The sequence below is a fragment of the Schistocerca piceifrons genome, chromosome 6, assembly GCF_021461385.2.
Source record: "Schistocerca piceifrons isolate TAMUIC-IGC-003096 chromosome 6, iqSchPice1.1, whole genome shotgun sequence".
NCBI classification, from domain to species: domain Eukaryota; kingdom Metazoa; phylum Arthropoda; class Insecta; order Orthoptera; family Acrididae; genus Schistocerca; species Schistocerca piceifrons.
The window spans coordinates 305035758-305060130 of NC_060143.1; the positions used below are offsets into that span (position 1 = coordinate 305035758).

The 24373-nt window shown below is 41.3% G+C and overlaps 1 protein-coding gene across 1 annotated transcript in view; it reads right to left on the reverse strand.

Moving 5' to 3' along the window:
- The window catches only part of LOC124802499 (protein borderless), a 470917-nt gene that overhangs the window by 27213 nt on the left and 419331 nt on the right, over positions 1–24373 (reverse strand). The window contains exons 8-9 of the mRNA XM_047263317.1: positions 15124–15386; positions 5895–6067 (exon numbers count right to left, since the gene is read on the reverse strand). Of these exons, the coding sequence (XP_047119273.1) occupies positions 5895–6067; positions 15124–15386 (436 nt within the window). The remainder of the gene's footprint in view (positions 1–5894; positions 6068–15123; positions 15387–24373) is intronic.

Sequence of the window (24373 nt, forward strand, 5' to 3'; positions counted from 1 at the left end):
GAGGCTACTGTTGCCTCGTGTGGCGAGCGTTTTTCAGAGAAAACTCGCTCTCGTTCGTTATTTCAAAAGATCGTGAACGTCTTTACGTCTGATGGCAGCGTACAGACCGGCAAAAGGAAACGAAGCCAACATGTAACACGAGAAGCTAATGAAATAGTTGTATTAGTGGCAGTGCACCACAACCACGGGTAATTGCCCGGCTATTACACCGCGATTCCGTTATGTCCGTAATACTTCATAGCCATAAGCATAATCCATACCACGTGTCACTGCATCAAGAACTTCATGGTGCCGATTTCCATAAACTGGTATGTTTTGTGAATTGGCACGTAAAAAATGCAATCGACCCCTTTGTTCTTTGCCGAAGTACTGTTTTTCGAAAAGTCTACATTCACAAACTATGGTAGCGTTAATCGGAGTAACATGCATTACTGGAATGCAGACAATCCCCACTGATTACGGCAAGCTGACCGTTAACGTCCTTGGACGGTTAACGTATCGTGGGGCATCATGGGGAACAAATTCACTGGATCGTATTTCATCGACGGCACGTTGAATGGAAGTAAATATTGAATGTTTCTGGAACAGGAACTACCGGTACTACTGCAGGATGTTGCCCTGTTTCAGCGTGACGGTTGCCCAGCGCATTACACAGATGTAAAAAAATGGTTCAAATGACTGTGAGCACTATGGGACTTAACTTCTGAGGTCATCAGTCCCCTAGAACTTAGAACTACTTAAACCTAACTAACCTAATGACCCGCCCGAGGCAGGATTCGAACCTGCGCCCGTAGCGGTCGCGCGGTTCCGGACTGTAGCGCCTAGAACCATTACGGCCGGCTTACGCAGTTGTAGCACGGGGGTATTACACAGTGTTTACGCTGGTTGGTTGATTGACAGAGGTGGCCATATTAATTGGACCGCTAGGTCGCCGACTGCACGTCGCCAGATTTCTTTCTGCGGGGATATTTAGAAGATAAGGCGTACCAGAAAGTGCCCATAGACCGTGAAGGTATGATCGATCGCCTCAGAAACGCCTGTGCTGACATTCCCGCAGATATGCTTCTGTCCGGTGCACTGTCGTTTGAAAAGCGGATCACTAAGTGCATTGAAGTTGGTGGTACTACGTTTGCATTCATACTCTAATTGGGAGAGTTGAGTAGCGTTCGATGCGAGCGACAACCATAGTGACTCGTCGAATTCGATATGTCGGACGAATACAACGCTGCGAACGGGGTTTCTAGTTTCAAGTTCTCAAACACTGACCTGCTCTACCCTTGCAGCATGGAGGTGATGTCCCACGCGCCATTGGATATTCCAGAGACCTTGAGTAGTATGTCGTGAATTACGATTGTGTGCCCATTTGTATTCCTCTCATTTCAGTACCGTCAGTGGCGAAACAAATAAAATGCCTCAGACAAAACGCATGTAGATTTTGACGCAGAATCGTAGTTTGCAATAGAAAACGGGGGTTCCCATTGAAGATTTCAAAGTTGTCCCCTGCCACCCACGCACGGTGTGGGTGGGGGTTCGAGTGTGGTATGGATGTCCCCCTCCGACACAAACAAATTGGAGTAATAACTTTCTCTGATCCGATGTGTAGTTTTGGAACATTTGAGTGTCTTCAGTTAAAATGAACACCATGTATAACTAACATAACGCAACTTTGAATTTACACCACGAATATAAACGCGATTGAACGACGTATCTGTACGTGCGGTAGTTAAAATACTACTGCAGTTTCGCGAAATAATAAAAACATATGTGTGGGAATAACTATTTTAAATTTTATCTTTCAACCCCCGAGACATGTGTTGTTACGTCACCAGAAAAATTGTTTAATTCTTTCAAAGATCCCGTATGCGCGTTCATTAAACACGTAGGATCTCCATAGTTACGAATGGGGTTCAGCACGCTAATAATTTGATTAACCTCATAGGAAACATTAGACATAAGTAAGATATCTTAGTGGCAGAAGACCTGGCATGGGACACTGAAAACAACATCGCGAGCTGAGATGTTTTTCAGATGTGTCTAACTTGAGAACCGAAATTTTTAGACGTCTGGTCACGTTAAAACACTTCATCTCGCAAGCCATGGACATGGAAACCGTATATAGTACAGATTTCTAAGATCTTGTATACTATTTACTGTGAAGAGAAGTCGAACCGTTCGTATGTGTCTCCATCTAGTCTATTTTTACTCTTTGTCAGTCTAGTAATCGTGAAGTCAAAACACTGTTATGTTCTAGAGAGTGTCGTGAGGCATAGTTTGTGGGAAAATCTTTGAAATATATGGCTCTGAGCACTACGGGACTCAACTGCTGAGGTCATTAGTCCCCTAGAACTTAGAAATAGTTAAACCTAACTAACCTAAGGACATCACAAACATCCATGCCCGAGGCAGGATTCGAACCTGCGACCGTAGCGGTCTTGCGGTTCCAGACTGCAGCGCCTTTAACCGCACGGCCACTTCGGCCGGCTTTGAAATATATCCGTAAACTGATCTGTATCTGGGGGATAGCGGGATTATCAGCATACCTTCGGTACTGAGCATACATTTTTACGAATGGAAAGTTTGTGTCATTGGTCAATGGATTGTTCTGGTGTGAAATAAGGCTAAAATACTAACTTTAAAGAAATGGCGTGTTTCATCAAAATTTTAGAACTTGTACAAAGTGAATGTTATTATGTTAAGAAATAACTATAATATGTGCAATTTTCAGAAACTTAATCTCAAACACTTGAAAAATATGAAACAAGTGCTACTGGAATTTGAAAGTATAGGTTGCTGTTGTATGTGGTCGCAATGATATACCGAAAAAAAGTATCGCTATATTACCATAAATTAAACAATTAATTATTCGATAGAGTAGAGTATATTAGCAAATTTCAGCTTATGATAAAAATATAAAAGGGCTACAAACAAGCAGAAATTTTGGTGAATAACGCGAACACTCATAAATATTTTTAAAATGCCATATTTCAGTGCTGTAGCCGGTTTCGAGCTACCGTGCCCATCTTCAGATAGCTAACATTTCCAAATGCAATGATGCTTTCTTTAGCAGCATGTCGTCTGCTCCTGCGCTGCACAGCAATGTTTAAATATTTAGATCCAGTTTGTAGGATGTTTCATTAACAAAAACACGCCGATGTGGCTGCATTTATTTAGATGTAAATTAAAATAGTTTGGTGCACTTACGTGTGTTCCAGTGGGTGGCGATTACTTTTGTTATGGTCGTTATGGTTATCCATATTGTAAATAAATCACTATAGCACACTTCATAATTTTCTTAATGATATTTTTAGTACTATATATGTGCTTTGCATTTGATGATTTAGTTTACAATGCAAAGAATATCCATTAAGAGAAGATATAAAGATGTCAATCATTTCCCATAGATCACAGACATAATCTAAGCGAAGAAGATATGTGGGATGTGCAACAATGAGCATGTTAATAATGGGAAAATAGTTGTATTCTAAGAGTGAACTTATTATTTAAGGACTACCGTACAAGTTCTTTTCAGATTTTTTTATCAAATGGTAGCGGCAATTTTGACGATATATTACGAAACCATCAGGTTGAGACAGTAAGTTGGACACACACACACACAAACACACACACACACACACACACACACACACACACACACACAAAGAGCACTGCACACAGCACACAGATTTGCAACATCCTAACAACTGCTATAAAAGAAAATCAGCGCACTCAGAGTAGCCTGATAAGAACCTTTTCAAATTTTTAATACTTCCTAAAAACTTTCTACAATGTAACTTGCAAAATTTCTGTTTTGAACAACCTTTTTATGATGTCAGGTCAAAATCATGAAACCTGAACTCTAATGTTGACTTAATGTCTGTGGTGCCCTCACCCCACAATCCACCTTTTTACTTTTATGTCCCTCAACTAACTAATAAAATGTAATGATCCTCAGAAGTTCTGTAATATAACTCTTTGTGTATGTATACATGTAATTCATAATTTTAATCTGATGGGTTTATGATATTTCGTTAAAATTTCTACTACCAGTTGTTAAAAAATATGAAAACAATTTCTTCTTCAGTCCTTTAATAATAATTTCAATAGTAGAATACAAGTATTTTTCTGTTTTTAACATGTTCAGTATTGTACATCCCACACATGTTTGCTTAGTTTACATGTTTCATCTATGAATGATACCTTAAAATCTCTGCTTAATGGATGGGGGAAGTGAATGATATCTTTCTACCTTTACTTAATGGATACCCTTTGGATTATAAACAAAATAATCGAATGCAAAGCACATGCATGGCATTCTAACTGACGTTAAGAATATTATGATATTTTGAAGTGTGCTACAAAGATTTACTTACAATGTGTGTGCTATTGGCTATACAGCCCCTTGTGTATTGTCCTGGATAACCATAACGACCACAACAAAAGTATTTGCCATCCACTCGAACACATGTTAGTGAATAAAACTCTTTCTCCTTATATCCAAATAATTGCAGGCCTATTAGCATCTTTTTATTAATGAAACAACATAGAACGTGGCTCTAAACATTCAAATACTGTTGCAGAATGTAGGAGCAGATGGCGTGCTGCAGGCTAAAATATCAATGTTATTGGAAATGTTAGCCATCTGAAGGTGGACATGGTAGCCCGAATCTGGTTATGGCTTTGGAATAAAGCATTGTAAGAGAGTCTGTGACTGGTTGCGTTATTCACGAGCAATCATTAATGGCCATGGAATTCACAAGTTTAAACATATAGAAAACATCAATCAACTTTGTTTCTCGAGGAGGTGCTGACACTGCGATAAACAGCTTACTTCAAGCAGATACTGATACCTACTGGCTGGGAATAGACAGAAATGAAACCAAATGATCCAACAGCACGTACATGATGTAAAATACATCACAGAATGAGGAGTAGCGAGTTTAGTTTATTCTTTGAGCTAGGAAAAAATGGAATTTTGATGTAGCATACTTGACGCATTAGGATTGAGAAGGATAAGGGGCGACGAACGCTCTGGTCAGCTTTTTGAAAAATGTGCGGCACCTCGCAGCCACTTAATATACCTCCACCAATGTGATAGTTATTGACGGCTTGCAGGCAGAGTCCTCATCACTATGTAATGCGGGCATTAACGTTAAAGGAAACTGGTACTGAACTATTCAGCAGCAGGCACCTCATATTTCATGGCTTCTTAATTCTGGTCTAAAATGAAGGGAGACTGGCATCTCAAAACGTGTTATCTGTTTAAGTTAATAGCCTCTCCAAATTCCGAATAATACACAGTTGGAGATGATATCTGGTATTTTTCATTGGTTGTGCGAATGAGAAAAAACAGAAATAGGTAACAAAGCTTTTGAAAAGCATCTACTCGATTCAGCCTGCCAGTATCGTTTGCACTGAGAGTACCAGTTACTCAATCAAGAGATAAAGAGATGTTTTTGGCATTCGTAGTAGCACTAAAGGGATATTGATATGTGAATGTTTCTTGCGTGAAGATTTCAGAGGTTATTACTTCCCTCTAACCCAATATCTTCTATTAATTGCGGATTGATTTGAATTTGGGATAGTATTAACTGTAGGGGAAGACAGAGACTGGAATACATAGAACAAATATTTGAGAGCACATGACGCAATTGATACTCTGAGATGAAGAGTCGACGCAGGAGAGAAATTCGTGGCAGTCGCATCAGGAAAGTCAGAGGACTGATGACTGAAAGTATTGATGATAAGAAATATTGCAGAATATTAAGCAAACGTCGTGCGATTTTCATTCACAACGTATAAAATATTCTATCATGAACCAACAGAACAGACAGTTAACACAAATGTGTAGTGTCCCGGGAGTCTGGGCACAGGGGCTGTCGCCGAGCAGCGCTCACCTTTGGTGCGGACCTGCAGCATCTTGCTGAACATCCCGTCGCCGTAGGAGTCCTGGCTGAGCACCATGAACTCGTACGTCCTGCCGGGGCCCAGGTCGCGCACCGTCGCCTCTGTGCTGGTCCGGGACGCCAGCTTCATCGTCCGCCACTCTGGGGTGTCCGCGGGCCGGTACCTGCCGGCAGGTCAAACACAAGCTGCATCCTTGACAACAGGATACTAAGCAATATGGTTACCAAGTCTTTCGGCACGGCGCCTTGTTTCGACTTAGGTCTTTCAGAGGTCTGCCAAATTCTTCTCGCAGTATCATATCTTCTATTTTATCTTCATCTATGTCCTCTTTCGTTTCTATAATACATCCCAAAATACAACTAATCCAGGTCCCACCCGCTTTATTTTCTGTCTTTTGGCAATTTCTTCAGTTTTAATCTATAGCTCATAACCAATAAATTGTCGTCAGAGTCCACACTTGATTCTGAAAATGCCTTACAATGTAAAAGATGGTTCCCAATTCTCTGTCTTACCATTATAAAATACATCTGAAACTTTCCGCTTTCTCCAGGTCTTTTTCAGTTTTAAAACCTTCTTTGATGTTCCTTAAACCAAGTGTTAGCGATGATTAAATTTTGCTGTGGGTAAAATTCTGCCAGCTTGCTTCCTCTTTCATTTATATCCCCCAGTACATAGTCAGCTATTATTTTCCTTCTCATCCTTTCCCTACTATCGAATTCTTGTCCCCTATCACAATTAAATTTTCGTCTCCCTTAACTATCTGAATAAGTTCTTTTATCTCATCACACATTCCTTCAATCTCTTCACCATTACCGAAGCTAGTTTGCATATAAACTTGTACTACTGTCTTGGGTATGCGTTTCATGTCTGTGTTGACTATGATAATGTGTTCACTACGCTCTCCATAGTAGTTAACACGTATTCCTAAGGGATCTAACATTCCACGCTCCGAGCCGTAGAACTCCAGTTTTCTTTCTCCTGATGACGACATACTCCCGAGTAGTCCCCGCCTGGAGGTCCAAATGCTGAACTATTTTATCTCCGGAATATTTTACTCAAAAGGATGTTGTTGTTGTGGTCTTCAGTCCTGAGACTGGTTTGATGCGCTCTCCATGCTACTCTATCCTGTGCAAGCTTTTTCATCTCCCAGTACCTACTGCAACCTACATCCTTCTGAATCTGCTTAGTGTACTCATCCCTTGGTCTCCCTCTACGATTTTTACCCTACACGCTGCACTCCAATACTAAATTGGTGATCCCTTGATGCCTCAGAACATCTCCTACCAACCGATCCCTTCTTCTGGTCAAATTGTGCCACAAACTTCTCTTCTCCCCAATCCTATTCAATACTTCCTCATTAGTTATGTGATCTACCCATCTAATCTTCAGCATTCTTCTGTAGCACCATATTTCGAAAGCTTCTATTCTCTTCTTGTCCAAACTATTTATCGTCCATGTTTCACTACCATACATGGCTACACTCCATACAAATACTTTCAGAAACGACTTCCTGACACTTAAATCAATACTGGATGTTAACAAATTTCTCTTCTTCAGAAACGCTTTCCTTGCCATTGCCAGCCTACATTTTATATCCTCTCTACTTCGACCATCATCAGTTATTTTGCTCCCCAAATAGCAAACCTCCTTTACTACTTTAAGTGTCTCATTTCCTAATCTAATTCCCTCAGCATCACCCGACTTAATTAGACTACATTCCATTATCCTTGTTTTGCTTTTGTTGATGTTCATCTTATATCCTCCTTTCAAGACACTGTCCATTCCATTCAACTGCTCTTCCAAGTCCTTTCCTGTCTCTGACAGAATTACAATGTCATCGGCGACCCTCAAAGTTTTTATTTCTTCTCCATGAATTTTAATACCTACTCCGAATTTTTCTTTTGTTTCCTTTACTGCTTGTTCAATATACAGATTGAACAACATCGGGGAGAGGCTACAACCCTGTCTTACTCTCTTCCCAACCACTGCTTCCCTTTCATGTCCCTCGACTCTTATAACTGCCATCTGGTTTCTGTACAAATTGTAAATAGCCTTTAGCTCCCTGTATTTTACCCCTGCCACCTTTAGAATTTGAAAGAGAGTATTCCAGTCAACATTGTCAAAAGATTTCTCTAAGTCTACAAATGCTAGAAACGTAGGTTTGCCTTTCCTTAATCTTTCTTCTAAGGTAAGTCGTAAGGTCAGTATTGCCTCACGTGTTCCAGTGTTTCTACGGAATCCAAACTGATCTTCCCCGAGGTTGGCTTCTACTAGTATTTCCATTCGTCTGTAAAGAATTCGTGTTAGTATTTTGCAGCTGTGACTTATTAAACTGATAGTTCGGTAATTTTCACATCTGTCAACACCTGCTTTCTTTGGGATTGGAATTATTATATTCTTCTTGAAGTCTGAGGGTATTTCGCCTGTTTCATACATCTTGCTCACCAGATGGTAGAGTTTTGTCAGGACTGGCTCTCCCACGGCCGTCAGTAGTTCCAATGGAATATTGTCTACTCCGGGGGCCTTGTTTCGACTCAGGTCTTTCAGTGCTCTGTCAAACTCTTCACGCAGTATCATATCTCCCATTTCATCTTCATCTACATCCTCTTCCATTTCCATAATATTGACCTCAAGTACATCGCCCTTGTATAGACCCTCTATATACTCCTTCCACCTTTCTGCTTTCCCTTCTTTGCTTAGAACTGGGTTTCCATCTGAGCTCTTGATATTCATGCAAGTCGTTCTCTTATCTCCAAAGGTCTCTAATTTTCCTGTAGGCGGTATCTATCTTACCTCTAGTGAGATAGGCCTCTACATCCTTACATTTGTCCTCTAGCCATCCCTGCTTAGCAATTTTCCACTTCCTGTCGATCTCATTTTTGAGACGTTTGTATTCCTTTTTGCCTGTTTCACTTACTGCATTTTTATATTTTCTCCTTTCATCAATTAAATTCAATATTTCTTCTGTTACCCAAGGATTTCTACTAGCCCTCGTCTTTTTACCTACTTGATCCTCTGCTGCCTTCACTACTTCATCCCTCAAAGCTACCCATTCTTCTTCTACTGTATTTATTTCCCCCATTCCTGTCAATTGCTCCCTTATGCTCTCCCTGAATCTCTGTACAACCTCTGGTTCTTTTAGTTTATCCAGGTCCCATCTCCTTAAATTCCCACCTTTTTGCAGTTTCTTCAGTTTTAATCTACAGGTCATAACCAATAGATTGTGGTCAGAGTCCACATCTGCCCCTGGAAATGCCTCACAATTTAAAACCTGGTTCCTAAATCTCTGTCTTACCATTATGTAATCTATCTGATACCTTTTAGTATCTCCAGGGTTCTTCCATGTATACAACCTTCTTTCATGATTCTTAAACCAAGTGTTAGTTATGATTATGTTGTGCTCTGTGCAAAATTCTACCAGGCGGCTTCCTCTTTCATTTCTGTCCCCCAATCCATATTCACATACTATGTTTCCTTCTCTCCCTTTTCCTACACTCGAATTCCAGTCACCCATGACTATTAAATTTTCGTCTCCCTTCACAATCTGAATAATTTCTTTTATTTCATCATACATTTCTTCAATTTCTTCGTCATCTGCGGAGCTAGTTGGCATATAAACTTTTACTACTGTAGTAGGTGTGGGCTTCGTATCTACACTCCTGGAAATGGAAAAAAGAACACATTGACACCGGTGTGTCAGACCCACCATACTTGCTCCGGACACTGTGAGAGGGCTGTACAAGCAATGATCACACGCACGGCACAGCGGAAACACCAGGAACCACGGTGTTGGCCGTCGAATGGCGCTAGCTGCGCAGCATTTGTGCACCGCCGCCGTCAGTGTCAGCCAGTTTGCCGTGGCATACGGAGCTCCATCGCAGTCTTTAACACTGGTAGCATGCCGCGACAGCGTGGACGTGAACCGTATGTGCAGTTGACGGACTTTGAGCGAGGGCGTATAGTGGGCATGCGGGAGGCTGGGTGGACGTACCGCCGAATTGCTCAACACGTGGGGCGTGAGGTCTCCACAGTACATCGATGTTGTCGCCAGTGGTCGGCGGAAGGTGCACGTGCCCGTCGACCTGGGACCGGACCGCAGCGACGCACGGATGCACGCCAAGACCGTAGGATCCTACGCAGTGCCGTAGGGGACCGCACCGCCACTTCCCAGCAAATTAGGGACACTGTTGCTCCTGGGGTATCGGCGAGGACCATTCACAACCGTCTCCATGAAGCTGGGCTACGGTCCCGCACACCGTTAGGCCGTCTTCCGCTCACGCCCCAACATCGCGCAGCCCGCCTCCAGTGGTGTCGCGACAGGCGTGAATGGAGGGACGAATGGAGACGTGTCGTCTTCAGCGATGAGAGTCGCTTCTGCCTTGGTGCCAATGATGGTCGTATGCGTGTTTGGCGCCGTACAGGTGAGCGCCACCATCAGGACTGCATACGACCGAGGCACACAGGGCCAACACCCGGCATCATGGTGTGTGGAGCGATCTCCTACACTGGCCGTACACCACTGGTGGTCGTCGAGGGGACACTGAATAGTGCACGGTACATCCAAACCGTCATCGAACCCCTCGTTCTACCATTCCTAGACCGGCAAGGGAACTTGCTGTTCCAACAGGACAATGCACGTCCGCATGTATCCCGTGCCACCCAACGTGCTCTAGAAGGTGTAAGTCAACTACCCTGGCCAGCAAGATCTCCGGATCTGTCCCCCATTGAGCATGTTTGGGACTGGATGAAGCGTCGTCTCACCCGGTCTGCACGTCCAGCACGAACGCTGGTCCAACTGAGGCGCCAGGTGGAAATGGCATGGCAAGACGTTCCACAGGACTACATCCAGCATCTCTACGATCGTCTCCATGGGAGAATAGCAGCCTGCATTGCTGCGAAAGGTGGATATACACTGTACTAGTGCCGACATTGTGCATGCTCTGTTGCCTGTGTCTATGTGCCTGTGGTTCTGTCAGTGTGATCATGTGATGTATCTGACCCCAGGAATGTGTCAATAACGTTTCCCCTTCCTAGGACAATGAATTCACGGTGTTCTTATTTCAATTTCCAGGAGTGTATCTTGGCCACAATAATGCGTTCACTATGCTGTTTGTAGTAGCTTACCTGCATTCCTATTTTCCTATTCATTGTCAAACCTACTCCTGCATTACCCCTATTTGATTTTGTGTTTATAGCCCTGTAGTCACCTGACCAGAAGTCTTGTTCCTCCTGCCACAGAACTTCACTAATTCCCACTATATCTAACTTCAACCTATCCATTTCCCTTTTTAAATTTTCTAACCTACCTGCCCGATTAAGGGATCTGACATTCCACGCTCCGATCCGTAGAACGCCAGTTTTCTTTCTCCTGATAACGACATCCTCTTGAGTAGTTCCCGCCCGGAGATCCGAATGGGGGACTATTTTACCTCCGGAATATTTTACCCAAGAGGACGCCATCATCATGTAATCATACAGTAAAGCTGCATGCCCTCGGGAAAAATTACGGCTGTAGTTTCCCCTTGCTTTCAGCCGTTCGCAGTACCAGCACAGCAAGGCCGTTTTGGTTATTGTTACAAGGCCAGATCAGTCAATCATCCAGACTGTTGCCCTTGCAACTACTGAAAAGGCTGCTACCCCTCTTCAGGAACCACACGTTTGTCTGGCCTCTCAACAGATACCCCTCCGTTATGGTTGCACCTACGGTACGGCTATCTGTATCGCTGAGGCACGCAAGCCTCCCCACCAACGGCAAGGTCCATGGTTCATGGGGGGGACTCAAAAGGATACCATCCTCATTTCATGATACAGTAGAGCTTCTTGCCCTTGGGAAAAATTACAGCTATAGTTTCAACCCGGTTTCAGCCGTTCGCAATACCAGCATAGCAAGGCCATTTTGGTTGATGTTACAAAGCCAGATCAGTCAATCATGCAGACTGTCGCCCTGGCAACTGTTGAAAAGGCCCTCTTCAGGAATCAAACGTTTGTTTGACATCTCAACAGATACCCCTCTGTGGTGGTTACATTTAACAGTATAGCTGTATAGAGCACTAGAAAGACCAAGAAAAGTGGAGAGATGGAATCCACGAGGACTTGATGCAGGTAGGCATAGAGTGTGATTGACAACAGAAAGCACAGAACAGAAAGCAATAGAAGAGGAGCCTTGTAGCTGTGAGAAGTCCTCTGGGCTAGATCGTGCAAAGTAAAGTAAGTAAGTTGAATAATATCGAAATTGACATTTGGTGGACAATGTCTAGTGTCCGCATCCTAGCACGATTCTTTTACAAAACTGTTAACGTTAACTCACAGAAGATGAACGACTGTATAAACATATTCAAGAAGGCGGAGCAAGAGCGCACACCACTTGAATAACTTGTCGAGTGTGTATGACTGCTCTGTTAGGGGAGGACAATCTGCAGAGACAGTGCGGCCTCCTGACCACCTCGATCACCTGATCTCTCTCCCTATGACTTTTAACTGTGAGGTAAAGTGGAGGTTCATGTGCACGCACTGGGGAAGCTACAATATAAACGCTATTGTTGCCGTCCCTCAGGCAGAGGCGTGTCTCAGAGTTTGACGAAACGAGCACACTGCTGTGTCAACGTCACTGGTGGCCATCTTCTGTGGCGTTCCGTCCTCAGTCTCAAAGTAAAAGAGTCAGCGGCAGTTTTATTATGTCCATCCAGGGTGAATCACCTAAAACTTGCCACTCAAATACTGTGGAAATGGAAAGCTCAATTTATGTGCATTTTCCACAGCACGGATTGGTAGTCAGAGGCTCGTATTGTTTGCCGTTACAATAGATTGTAATAACACTTACAAAGTGTATCTTTCGTGCAAAAATACAGTTTCTTAAGTGGAACAATGGCTGTTGATATTAACAGACTAAAAGTATGGTAAATTATAAAGACAGTGGTCTTTGTTGCAGGATTCTAGTGTACGTAGTTTACGAGATATTGTTTTTTTTTTTAAAGGTTTCACAGTGACACTTCTTCCTATCATTCAGCCAGCACAGTTGCTTGGCACGATGTCGTTTGTTTGCTTACAGTGTACGTGTGTGTTGCTTGAGTGCTTTACGACTTGCTAACCAGTTAGTGTGTGGGAGCACAAGCAGCAGGTCGTGAGTGGACAATGGGATTTACCAATGCAGAAAAAACCGATGTATTAATAGTGTATGGAGAGAGTAGGGAGAATGCAGTTCGTTCTTGTACAGTGTATGAGGTAAGATATTGCAATATACGTCAACCATCTCAGCAATTACTTATCAACCTCTTCAACTAGTTAGGTGAAAATGTTAGTGTAACGTCTAGACAATGTAAGAGAAGCAAAAAAGTGCCAACGGAAGAGGGAGCAATTAATGTTTTTGCTGCTGTTTTAGTTGATGCGCACGTTAGCTCCCGCGCAATCACACGAGGAAGCGGCATTCTCCATCGACATAGGTTCCATCCGCATCGCATCTCTCTCCATCAATGGCTGCGTTATTACAACCGTGTTAACTTCTGTTCATGGGTATTATGAGACAATACACCTGATGTATCATTTATCTTGTTTAGTGATGAAGCCACATTTACCAGTCATGGCCAGGTAAACCGCCGAAACATGCACTATTGATCTGCTGACACTCGTTAGTGTCCGTGGAGTGTAAACGTGTGGTGTGGGTTAATGAACCATCTTCAGAGTCACATAGGCCCGTTTTTCCTAGACGGAACACTGAACTCGCACAAGTGTGGCAGCCTCCTATCAGACCATCTTCCACGGATGCTAGAATACGTTTCTCTACAGACTAGGAGGAACATGTGGTACCAACATGATGGCTGTCCAGCCCATAGTGAACGAAGTACAACAGCTTGTTTTTACGAATTGTTTCCAAATTGTTGAATTTGACGCGGAGAACCAGTACCTTGGCCGGTCTGTTCTGAGACATTGACGGCTGTAGACTTTTTCCAGAGGCGATAGCTGAAAGACTCTGTCTGCAAGGACATGTCAACGACACTCGATGAAATACAACGTCGTACTACTGCAGCCTGCTCGGACGTCTCGCCGGCCATTGCGGCCGAGCGGTTCTAGGCGCTTTAGTCCGGAACCGCGCTGCTGCTACGGCCGCAGGTTCGAATCCTGACTCGGGCATTGATGTGTGTGATGTCCTTAGGTTAGTTAGGTTTAAGTAGTTTTAAGTTCTAGGGGACTGATGACCATCGATGTTAAGTCCCATAGTGCTCAGAGCCATTTGAACCATTCGGACGTCTCCGCTAAAATGCTAGCACCAGACTGTAAGCGTGTATTGCCGCTGCTGCTGGCCGTTTTGAAGACAATCTCTGATAGTCAGTGTTCTCGATGCTAGTCAGAACTCACATTAGTGTATTCTCCTGTCGTTTTTTTAGTGTGTGCTGTCACAGTTATTGTACAAGTGTCGGTGTGGGAACTTTTCAAAAGACGTTATCTCCTAAACGACTCGCCCTAGAATCCTGCAACAGACACCACTGTCTTGAAAGACATCATGTTTACGCCAGTGACTGTTAAACTTTTTATTTCCACTGCTGCAATTTCGACCTTAAGCCATTATCAAGTGCAGATGTTTTGGCTATAAGCCATGTCTACTTCATACAGGCTGACATTTATATGTCGTTGTCATTTGCTGTTATATGCATTTGTAACGCTGCTAAGTAGTGCGAGCGTTAAGAATGTATATAACAGCAAATGACACCTACATATAAATGTGTCAGCTTGTATAAAGTAGACATGGCGTATAGCCAAAACATCTGCACTTGATAATGGCTTAAGGTCGAAACTGCAATAGTGGAAATAAAATGTTTAACAGTTACTGGCGTAAACATGATGTCTTTCAAGAAATTTCACATGACTGTGAATCCCAGTTATGAAAAGTTAAATAGACACCACTGTCATTGTAATTTACGCTACTTTTAGTCTTTGAATGTCAATAGCCATTGTTCCATTTAAAAAGTGAATGTTTGCACAAAAATTTCTCTTTCTAAGTATTTTTTGAATCTGTTTATTGGTAAACAAGACGAGCCCATGACTACCAATGCTTTGTTCTGAAACCGCCCATCAAACAGCACTTTCCATTTCGTCAATATTTGCGGTGCAAGTATTGGATGATTCACCCTGTTTATTGAGAACTACTGTATACATGCAGTTGTCTGGGAATGGTACTGATGTCTGCGGCCAGACGAGAGAAGTGGAGGAGCAGGGCTGCGTTACCAGATGCTGTAGTCCATGGGCGGCCTGGTGAAGCCGGGCACCCAGCGCAGCGTGACGGACGTCTCGTCGCTGGTGGCGCTCAGGTTGTAGGGCGCGCGCGGCGCCACGTTCTCGATCATCAGCTCCGTGTCCACCGAGATGGTGGCCGCCTCGTTGGACGCCACGCACTGGTACAGGCCGCGGTCGCTCTCCTTGATATTCTCGATCGTCAGGTTGCCGTTGTGCAGCGTGATGCGCTCCACCGGCAGCGGAGACCCGTCCTTCTGCACGCCATCAAATGAAAACGAGGCGTCAAGCAGGTCAGTGGCAGCACAATAGTTCACACCTTGAGGTAAGACGAAACAAATGTGAAGCGTAGGGAAGATAACGCGGAATAACTGAATAAAAACTGTGAGGGAATCTAAAAAGAAGTTATAGTCAAATGGTTCAAATGGCTCTGAGCACTCTGGGACTTAACAGCTATGGCCATCAGTCCCCTATAACTTAGAACTAGTTAAACCTAACCAACCTAATGACATCACACAACACCCAGTCATCATGAGGCAGAGAAAATCCCTGACCCCGCCGGGAATCGAACCCGGGAACCCGTGCGCGGGAAGCGAGAACGCTACCGCACGACCACAATAAAAGTCGAAACAACCGTCGGCGAAATTAAAAGCAAGGACGGTAACATTAGGAGTACACTGGAAATTCCATTGTTAAATGCAGAGGAGAGACCGAAAAGGTGGAAAGCGTACACTGAAGGTCTCTATAAAGAGGAGCACTTCTCTGATGAATTGATGGAATAAGGAACAGTAGTCGATATGGAATAGAGAGGGGCTCCAGTATTAGAAAAACAATTTACAAGAGCTTTCCAAGAGCTTTGGAATTTCTAAACTGTGTGTTTGTGTGTGTGGTTTGAGGTTTTCGGGCGCTAAACAGCATGGTCATCAGCGCCCAAACGCATAGAAACAGGAACACATGCGGAGAAGGGACGAAGACGGACAGCGAACAAGGAGAACGGCTAAAAGACACAGACCTGACGCAGTTCCAAATCCTCACATACAGAGGCAAAACAAGAGGAGAAGAAACGCACTAAAAAAGGAAAGGAAACACAAGGAAAAGAGAACAGAATTCGAAGTGAAACAAGTAGGTAATGGTGACTGGCGGACCTCTTACCTAAAACCTGGGTGAGCCAGTCACCCAGCAGCACATTAAAATCCTCCACTAAAATCCGAGGCAACAAATTGGACAGGACACAAAACCGTAAGACTCATTCGGGGAAATGACAAGCAACGACCATTCACATTGATGTGTAGAATGCTTCAGTCTGGCTAAATACCATCAGACTTTCGGAAAAACATCTTCCGCACAGTTCCGTGGCATAAGAAAAGATAAAGTCACTGGAGAATCAATTCTGACGTTGCAGTTGATAATGAAAGCAACAATAAGAAAAATTCACAAGTTCATAGGATTTGTAGAGCTAGAAAAAATGTTCGACAATGTAAAATCGTGCGACATGTTCGAATTTCTGAGAAAAACAGGGGTAAGCTATAGGAAAAGACGGGTAAATTAATATACATACGAGAACCAAGATGGAACAGTAAAACTGTAAAACGAAGAACGAAGTTCTCGAATTTAACAAGGCTGTAAGACATGGTTTTAGTATTTCGTACGTACTGTTCAGCCTATATATCGATGAAGCAATGATGGAAATAAAAAAGAAAGTTGCAGGAGTGGAATTAAAATTCAAGACGCAAGGATTTCAATGATAAAATTCGCTGATGACATTGCTATTATCAGTGAAAGTGAACAAGACTTACAGGATCTGTTGAACAGCAGAATACGGATTGAGAGTAAATCGAAGTAAGACGGAAGCAATGAAAAGTAGTACAAATGAGATCAGCGAGAAGCTTAACGTCAGAATTGAGAATCACGAAGTAGATGAACTTAACGATTCCTGCTACATAGGCAGCAAAATAACTCATGATGAACGGAGCAAGAACGTGAAACACGTATGTAACATAGCAGCGATGGCGAGGCATTGTAGCATCTGTGACCAGAGAGTATGCGCTTGACCGCGCGAGTGTTGCGAGCGGTTCTCAGTTAGTAGCTGTAGGCCAGTGCAGTCAGTAGTAGTCGTTGCGAGTCTGTAGCTCTGTATAGTTGAGAGCAGTACTCAGTCTGTAGTCGTCATGCAGAGCGGTAGGTCAGTAGTAGCAGCCCAGTGCGGTTGTGTGATGTAGGCGGTCGGCAACACTGGTCAAGATGAGGAATAAGGTATACTGTTAATTAATATAATTATTAGATAATGAAAAATTTTATTTATTGTAACTATTCTCCAACAAGTTCCCCAATAATAATTTTTATTTCAAAAGCATTTTTTCAAAAATTTGATTTTTTATGGAACTAAAGATTTCGTTGCACTTCCCTTTTCACTCCACTTCTTTAAAAGAAATTTTTTAGTAAAATCACAAAAAAAGGAGAATATTATTATTTGCAATGCAGTTCCTCCAAGCGGTGCGCAACAACAAGAGCAGATATGTGACGTCCATTTATTCTGAGGTAAGACTTTAATTCTGATTGTTTTACACAGGGCCAAAGACCGATATTTCGGTTTAATTGAATTTTCTTGTCACTGAATGGACTTTAATTTTTTGAAGGATTTATATTTGAGTCAGATTGCGTATTTCACATTATTGTTGCCATTGTCAGTACATTTCATTGTGGGCAGGTTACGCTTAGAGCAATGTCCATCAGCATTTCTAATTAGCATTTTCTTTCTTTAAAAATTTTGTGGGGAGGTTACACTTGGCTCCCCATTTCTATTAAGTATTGCTATATTTTCTTAAAAAATTGCGGTGGGGAGGTTACACTTGGCGACACCCAGTCCAGGATTGTATTTCGTTGAGAGTCTTTTGAGCAACAGTCAGATATCTGCTCTTATTTGCTTAAATATAATTAGGATTTGGCGCAACGCTTTTATTAACTTGTGACTTTCTCTCTACAGGTCAACGGCAATTTGTTGCTTTGTTGTATTTGTGTGTTGCTTTTGCATTGTGCTTATTTATTTTTCTGAAAAATTGTGACTATTGTTAAAATGCCGCGAAAGACTGTGAATAGTGTATCGCGAGGTATTTTGAATGAAATTACCGACTCGAACAGCGTGACCGATAGTAATTGTGATACGCAACGTAATGATGACAATCCTGCGTTCACTAACAATCAGTGCATTCCAACCACTAATGATGACTTTCACCTTAATGATGAACAAACGAACTCAATTGTCTCGTCTGTTAACTTGACGACAATTGATGACGCAGAATGCTCTATTGTAATGAGCGCTGCAGAGCTTAACACACCCGATTTGGAAAACCCAAGTAACGAACAGACAAATTTGTCTAATGAATATGAACAGATCACACAAAGTAGGGCGGATTTATTTAATTCCGAAACAATGACTGATAGTGTACATTTGAATGGCAAACCTTTTTCTAAAATACAGAATGACCAAATGGTCACACAAAGCGCGACAACTGCAGGTACACCATTAAACAGTACTGAGAATGCAAATGCTACGTATGATTTGAATCAATTTATGGCAATAATGCTACAGTTTAAGAACGACCTTACTGCAAATTCCAAACAACAGAACGAAAAATTAGACAAACAAAGTGAAGATTTTAAACAACTCAGTGAACAGGTCAAACAACAGAACGAGAAACTTGACAATAATGACGAAAATCTCAAACAACTTAATAAAAAATTAGACGACAATTCCAGACAGCTTAGTGAACAAATTAGAGACGTTGCCGCGCAGTGCCATGACACTAAGGAACAGTTGCGCGTGGAAATTGAGGCTTGTTCTCAAAAAAATAGCGAAGGAATTAAGTCTGTTGCGCAAGAATTAAGGGAAATGCAAACAGCCGCAACAGAAACACTCAGAGACGAAATTAGCGGAGTCGCTAAACAATGCTCTGAAAAAGCTACACAATTACGGGACGAGTTTAAAGCTATGACGGTAGAACTTTCGCGCTCAGTGGACGCAAAGATAGACGCGAAATTCGAACAGCAGAACACTCAGATAAACGAGCGCTTTAATCAGCACATACAAAACAGTAGTACGCGTTTCCGCAGATTTATTCAGGATCAAAACAAAGTAAAACGACAAGTCATGGAAACAATCACTGCACAAAGACAAGAGGACAAACGTAAAATATTCGCGAAAGCGAAGACGTATGTAGACAATAATATTACTACAGTGTCCGACAAAATTAATACCATAGAACAATTGAACGCGGAATTAAGGGATGAAATTTCTGATCTTAAATCAAAAACAGATACACACACAGTAAATATTCAAACAGTGACAGATAGATTCGAACAATTAGATCTAACACAGGATTGCGATGTCATCAAAGCTGATGTTAAAAAACTGAGCGAAACTACGCATAAGTTGCAAAAACAGATTAATGCGTCTGATTCTAAAACCGACGATCAGGTTAAAATACTGACTGAAAAATGTGATGAATTGGCCAGTCGTATTGAAGTTATCGAAAATACTAATGACAATAAATCAGACGATACTGCACCGGTTTCATTTAACCAAACACCTGAATTTCAAAATTTACAGCAGGCAATTAATGAGATCGATTCGTCTAACAACACGTTACGTAGGAAGTTGTCAAATTTACAACAAGAAGTAACAGAAATGAAAAACACTTCAGTTAATAACACATCACAGCAGACGCCACTTCGCGAACATCCGTCAGACTCGCGCAACACGTATAATGTGAGCAATTTACAGAGACTACGAGACGTAAAATCCGAAAAGCCACGCGACTTAAAATATGAAAGGCTACGCAACTTGAAGTACGAAACGACACAGACGAACAGATTAACACACAAACCTGAACGTGTTATCAAATTCAATGATGAGAAGGTTGATTATAAGCAATTAGCATTTGTAAGAAAATGTAAGGAATTTAATAATGACAGCGTACAGGTACACGCTTTGCACTGTATACGACAATTTATCTTTGTACCTTCACCGCTATTGCCTGTAATGCAAAAGCTAGCTTTGAACCAGATGCGACAATTTATTTTTGTATTTACAACAGCATTGCGTATAATGAAGAAACTAGAATTAGCATGCAGACAGCAATTTATTTCTGAATTTGTACCGCCATTGCCTATAACACAAAAGCTGAAATTATTTGCAGTGCGTAAATGACCTCAGGGGATTCATTACGCTTTAATGAATATGTGCCGTAGCGAGCATAGGGCCCCGAGCTGTAGTAGTGCTGTTTCATCTTTAGTTTTCTGCACTGCTGCCTTTTCTTCTACTATCCTTTATATCTATCAAAACTGCTCTTTAACTATTGCTCTATCTAGTATTAAGAAACATGTAATGAATATCCGATGTGACAAACTTTTACCGAATGTGACAATTTTCAGTAGGCACTCCCGTAATGACAACTACCGCCGTAATTTTAATAACAGATAAAATCGCAATCATCAGTATGTGCAAAATTATCAGCAATAGCAAACCACATTTTTGTAACAATAGATGTTTTTCACCACAACAGCATGAAAGTAAGCCGCTTAGCATACCTAACCAACAATGCAGTCTGCAAGGTCAACCAAACTTTAATGTTTCGCCGCGTGCACGTATAGTCCCAGCCCCAACAAATAGTAACGCATGGCAGCAAAGAAATAACAACGTACAGACAACACACTATTTCAACTCGCATCGCAATGCGCCGTATAGAAATTACTATCATGACAGACGTAAAAATGATGAGCACAATTTTCAGCGTACATTTAATAACAGTCGATTTTTTCAGCAGCAAGAAGATCAGCAACAACACATTATCATGAATGATCCAAACAATAGGTGTCATTTATAGCGTAACACGTCAGTAAGAAGTAACAGAACAGTTCATATAGTGGATATGCCACAACATTCTCCCGTAAATAATAGCACGTACGACAGAATTTGACCAGACACAGTACAGATTGCATATTACAGTAACGCAAACATTACTTTTGACACGCAGAATTTTGTTCACGAGAATGTTATTTGAAACATGCTCTGTTGAATGCTCCACTTTTATCGCACCCAGATCTTACCAGAAATTTTTCCATTGCTACCGACAGTTCCAACACCGCTTTAGGCGTACATATTTTCCAGGAAATTGAAGAAGATGGTTCTACAGTAATTAAAAACATTGCATTTGCAAGTCGCATTCTGTCACCTGCTGAGCGAAATTACTCCGTTACAGAACTTGAAACATTATGTGTTGTATGGGCTTTCACGAGATTTAGGCACTTTCTTTATGGCAGACACACCACCGTCTACACAGACCACAGAGCGATACAATTTTTGCTTTCAGCTAAATTTACTCACGATAGATTAAGCAGATGGAAACTTTATTTGCAAGAATTTAATTTTACAATAGTTCACATTCCCGGCACGCAAAATGTTATAGCAGACGCACTATCGCGTTCTCTCAGCAACAATCAGCAAGACGTAGCAACCAACTTCTGCAAAACAAATTTCAGTGTCATGTACATTCAGCAAGTCGCATTTGAAAATTTTATTTCATCGTCATTACAGGACATAGCACAAGAACAAAATAAAGACAATGTGTGGAAAGAAATTACACACCTTTGGCAAGATAGGAATAATGTTACGATTAGAAACCACTACACTGTACGCAATGACATTCTGTTTCGCCGCTCTCATCCTGACAGCAACAATTGGTTATTATGCATTCCTGACGAACTGGTTAACAAACTAATTTGGTACACTCATTTAAGTTACGCACATTACGGAGCACGAAAATGTTTTCTTATACTGAGACAGAACTGTTATTTTACTAACATGGAAAAACGCATACGACGAGTTTTAGCGTCTTGTAAAATTTGCCAGAAAGCTAAATCAGACACCACTTCACATATTCCTCCGTTATATCCCATTATACCTGTTAAATTAAGACACATGGCCGCTGTAGATATTTTTGGTCCGATTCCCAGAACTAACAGAGGTTTTTGCTACATATTTGTCGCTGTTGAGCTCACTTCAAAATTTGTTACTTTCACTCCATTACGCAAAGCTACTGCTAAAACTGTTTCAAATGCATTTATAAAACATTTTCTATCTCAGGTAGGGCATGTAATGAAAGTAATTTCCGACAATGGATCACAATTTCGTAGTAGCGTATGGACACGCATGTTACGAGCTAGAAACATTTCTCCGATCTATATATCCAAGTACCACGCTTCTTCGAACCCCTGTGAAAGATTAATGAAGGAAATTGGTAAACTGTGTAGAATATACTGCCACAAAAGACATATTGATTGGGATACACACATACTCTCATTCCAAGATGTAATTAATTCCATTCCAAATGAATCCACTATGCTATCTCCGTCCGTTATACTGAAAAACGTTGAACCACAGAACAAAATTAAAGAATTAATAGAATTTCCCAAAAGTCGTCGCCTACGACACCATGAGATAATTGACATTGCGCTGAACAACATCAAACGTGCCGCAGAGCGCCGGAGAAGACAGCAAAAACAGGTTTGTACACGCCGCGACTTTCACGTTGGACAGAAGATACTAGTACGTACACACTATTTATCCAGCAAATTAAAAGGTAAGTGCAGTAAATTTGAACTTCTATACGCAGGTCCATATCGGATTCGCAGCATCCCTCACCCCAATGTTGTACATGTCGAAACTTTGAGAACTAGAAAATCGAAAGGCAATCACCATATATCAAACATTAAACCGTTTATTGAGTGAAACCACTGTATGATTCAACACACTATGATGCCATTTACTAATGCAATTATTTCACGTGACTAATTACTGATGATTATCGTATTTTTTCTTGGCAAGTGCCCGGCAAGGTAAGGTTAGCAGGTCGCTCTTCTTGTCGTTACACATCAGACCATGCATATTTTTCCAGATGAATTTACACATTTATGACTATTTCTGCAATTATACTTATGTGACTACTTATTGATGATTATCGTATTTTTTCTTGGCAAGTGCCCGGCAAGGTGAGGTTAGCAGGTCGCTTTTCTTGTCGTTACACATCAGACCGTGCACATTTTCCATTTTTTTTGTGTATATGACTGTACTCCAGTTTTGTTTGTATGGACTATGAAATAGTTAAGATATAACACACACCAGTCGACTTTGACATTTTTTTGCCTTATGACATCTCAACATCGTGACTGTTTCACATTTTTTTGCTGCTGCATTGTATTATTCTGTGTATATCTTTGTTTTTGAACACTGTCAATGTTTTTGACATATTACGTTTTCTGTCATGTTATGCTGTATGGTTAATTGTGTCACCATAAACCAGTCATTATTTAGTGGGTATATGATTTAAATGCAAGACATTAATCTCTGCTCATCAATTTCAGAAAGGAATGATGATTCTAAGAAATAAATTTAACATAAATGGGAATTTCACCTACGGAATAAACGAAAGGAGATGCAATAACTTTATGAGGAAGAGTAAATGGATCAGGATTAACAAACATTAACAAGAATATACTATACTCATCGCAGAATAGCAGTCTTAACTAATTTTTTCTTTCAGAATACAAGGTGATTGATGCAGGCTGTCAGAGAGAACTACACATCTTAGTTTTAGTGATGAAATATGCTAGAGACAAGGAATAGTTATGTAATGAGTAATGAAGTGATTTTTTGCAGATGATAGTGAATACTGATGAATAATGATGAAGGAAATGGTATTATGAATAATGAAGTTTTTCTTTACAGGTGATGATAATGGTGAAGTTATGATGATATGGATAATGAAGTTTTTTTTTCTTTACAGATGAGGATAATGTTGAAGTAATGTATTTATGCTACGTAGTTATTTAAGTATTTGTTGCAGTTTGCTTTGACAGCAGGTGTTACATTGCATAGTAGGATGACTGAAAGTTTTGGAAAGGACAGCTATGGAATACATTTTTATACACACTTCACTGCCTGTTAATTCGAAGTTCACTACTTTTCAGCATAGTGTGCGTTTCTTCTTTCAGGTCAATAATCCGTTTTTGTATTTTTTCCAGGAGAAGTTTTTCATGACACTTACTAAACCTGTTAGTTATTATACCTGTTCTAGTACTTGCATTTTTATTTTTTACCCATTTGTGTCTATCGTTTATAAATGTGATCACATGTACTGCCTTGTTACATAACCTTGCTACAGCTGACTCATGACGAATGACGTTACCT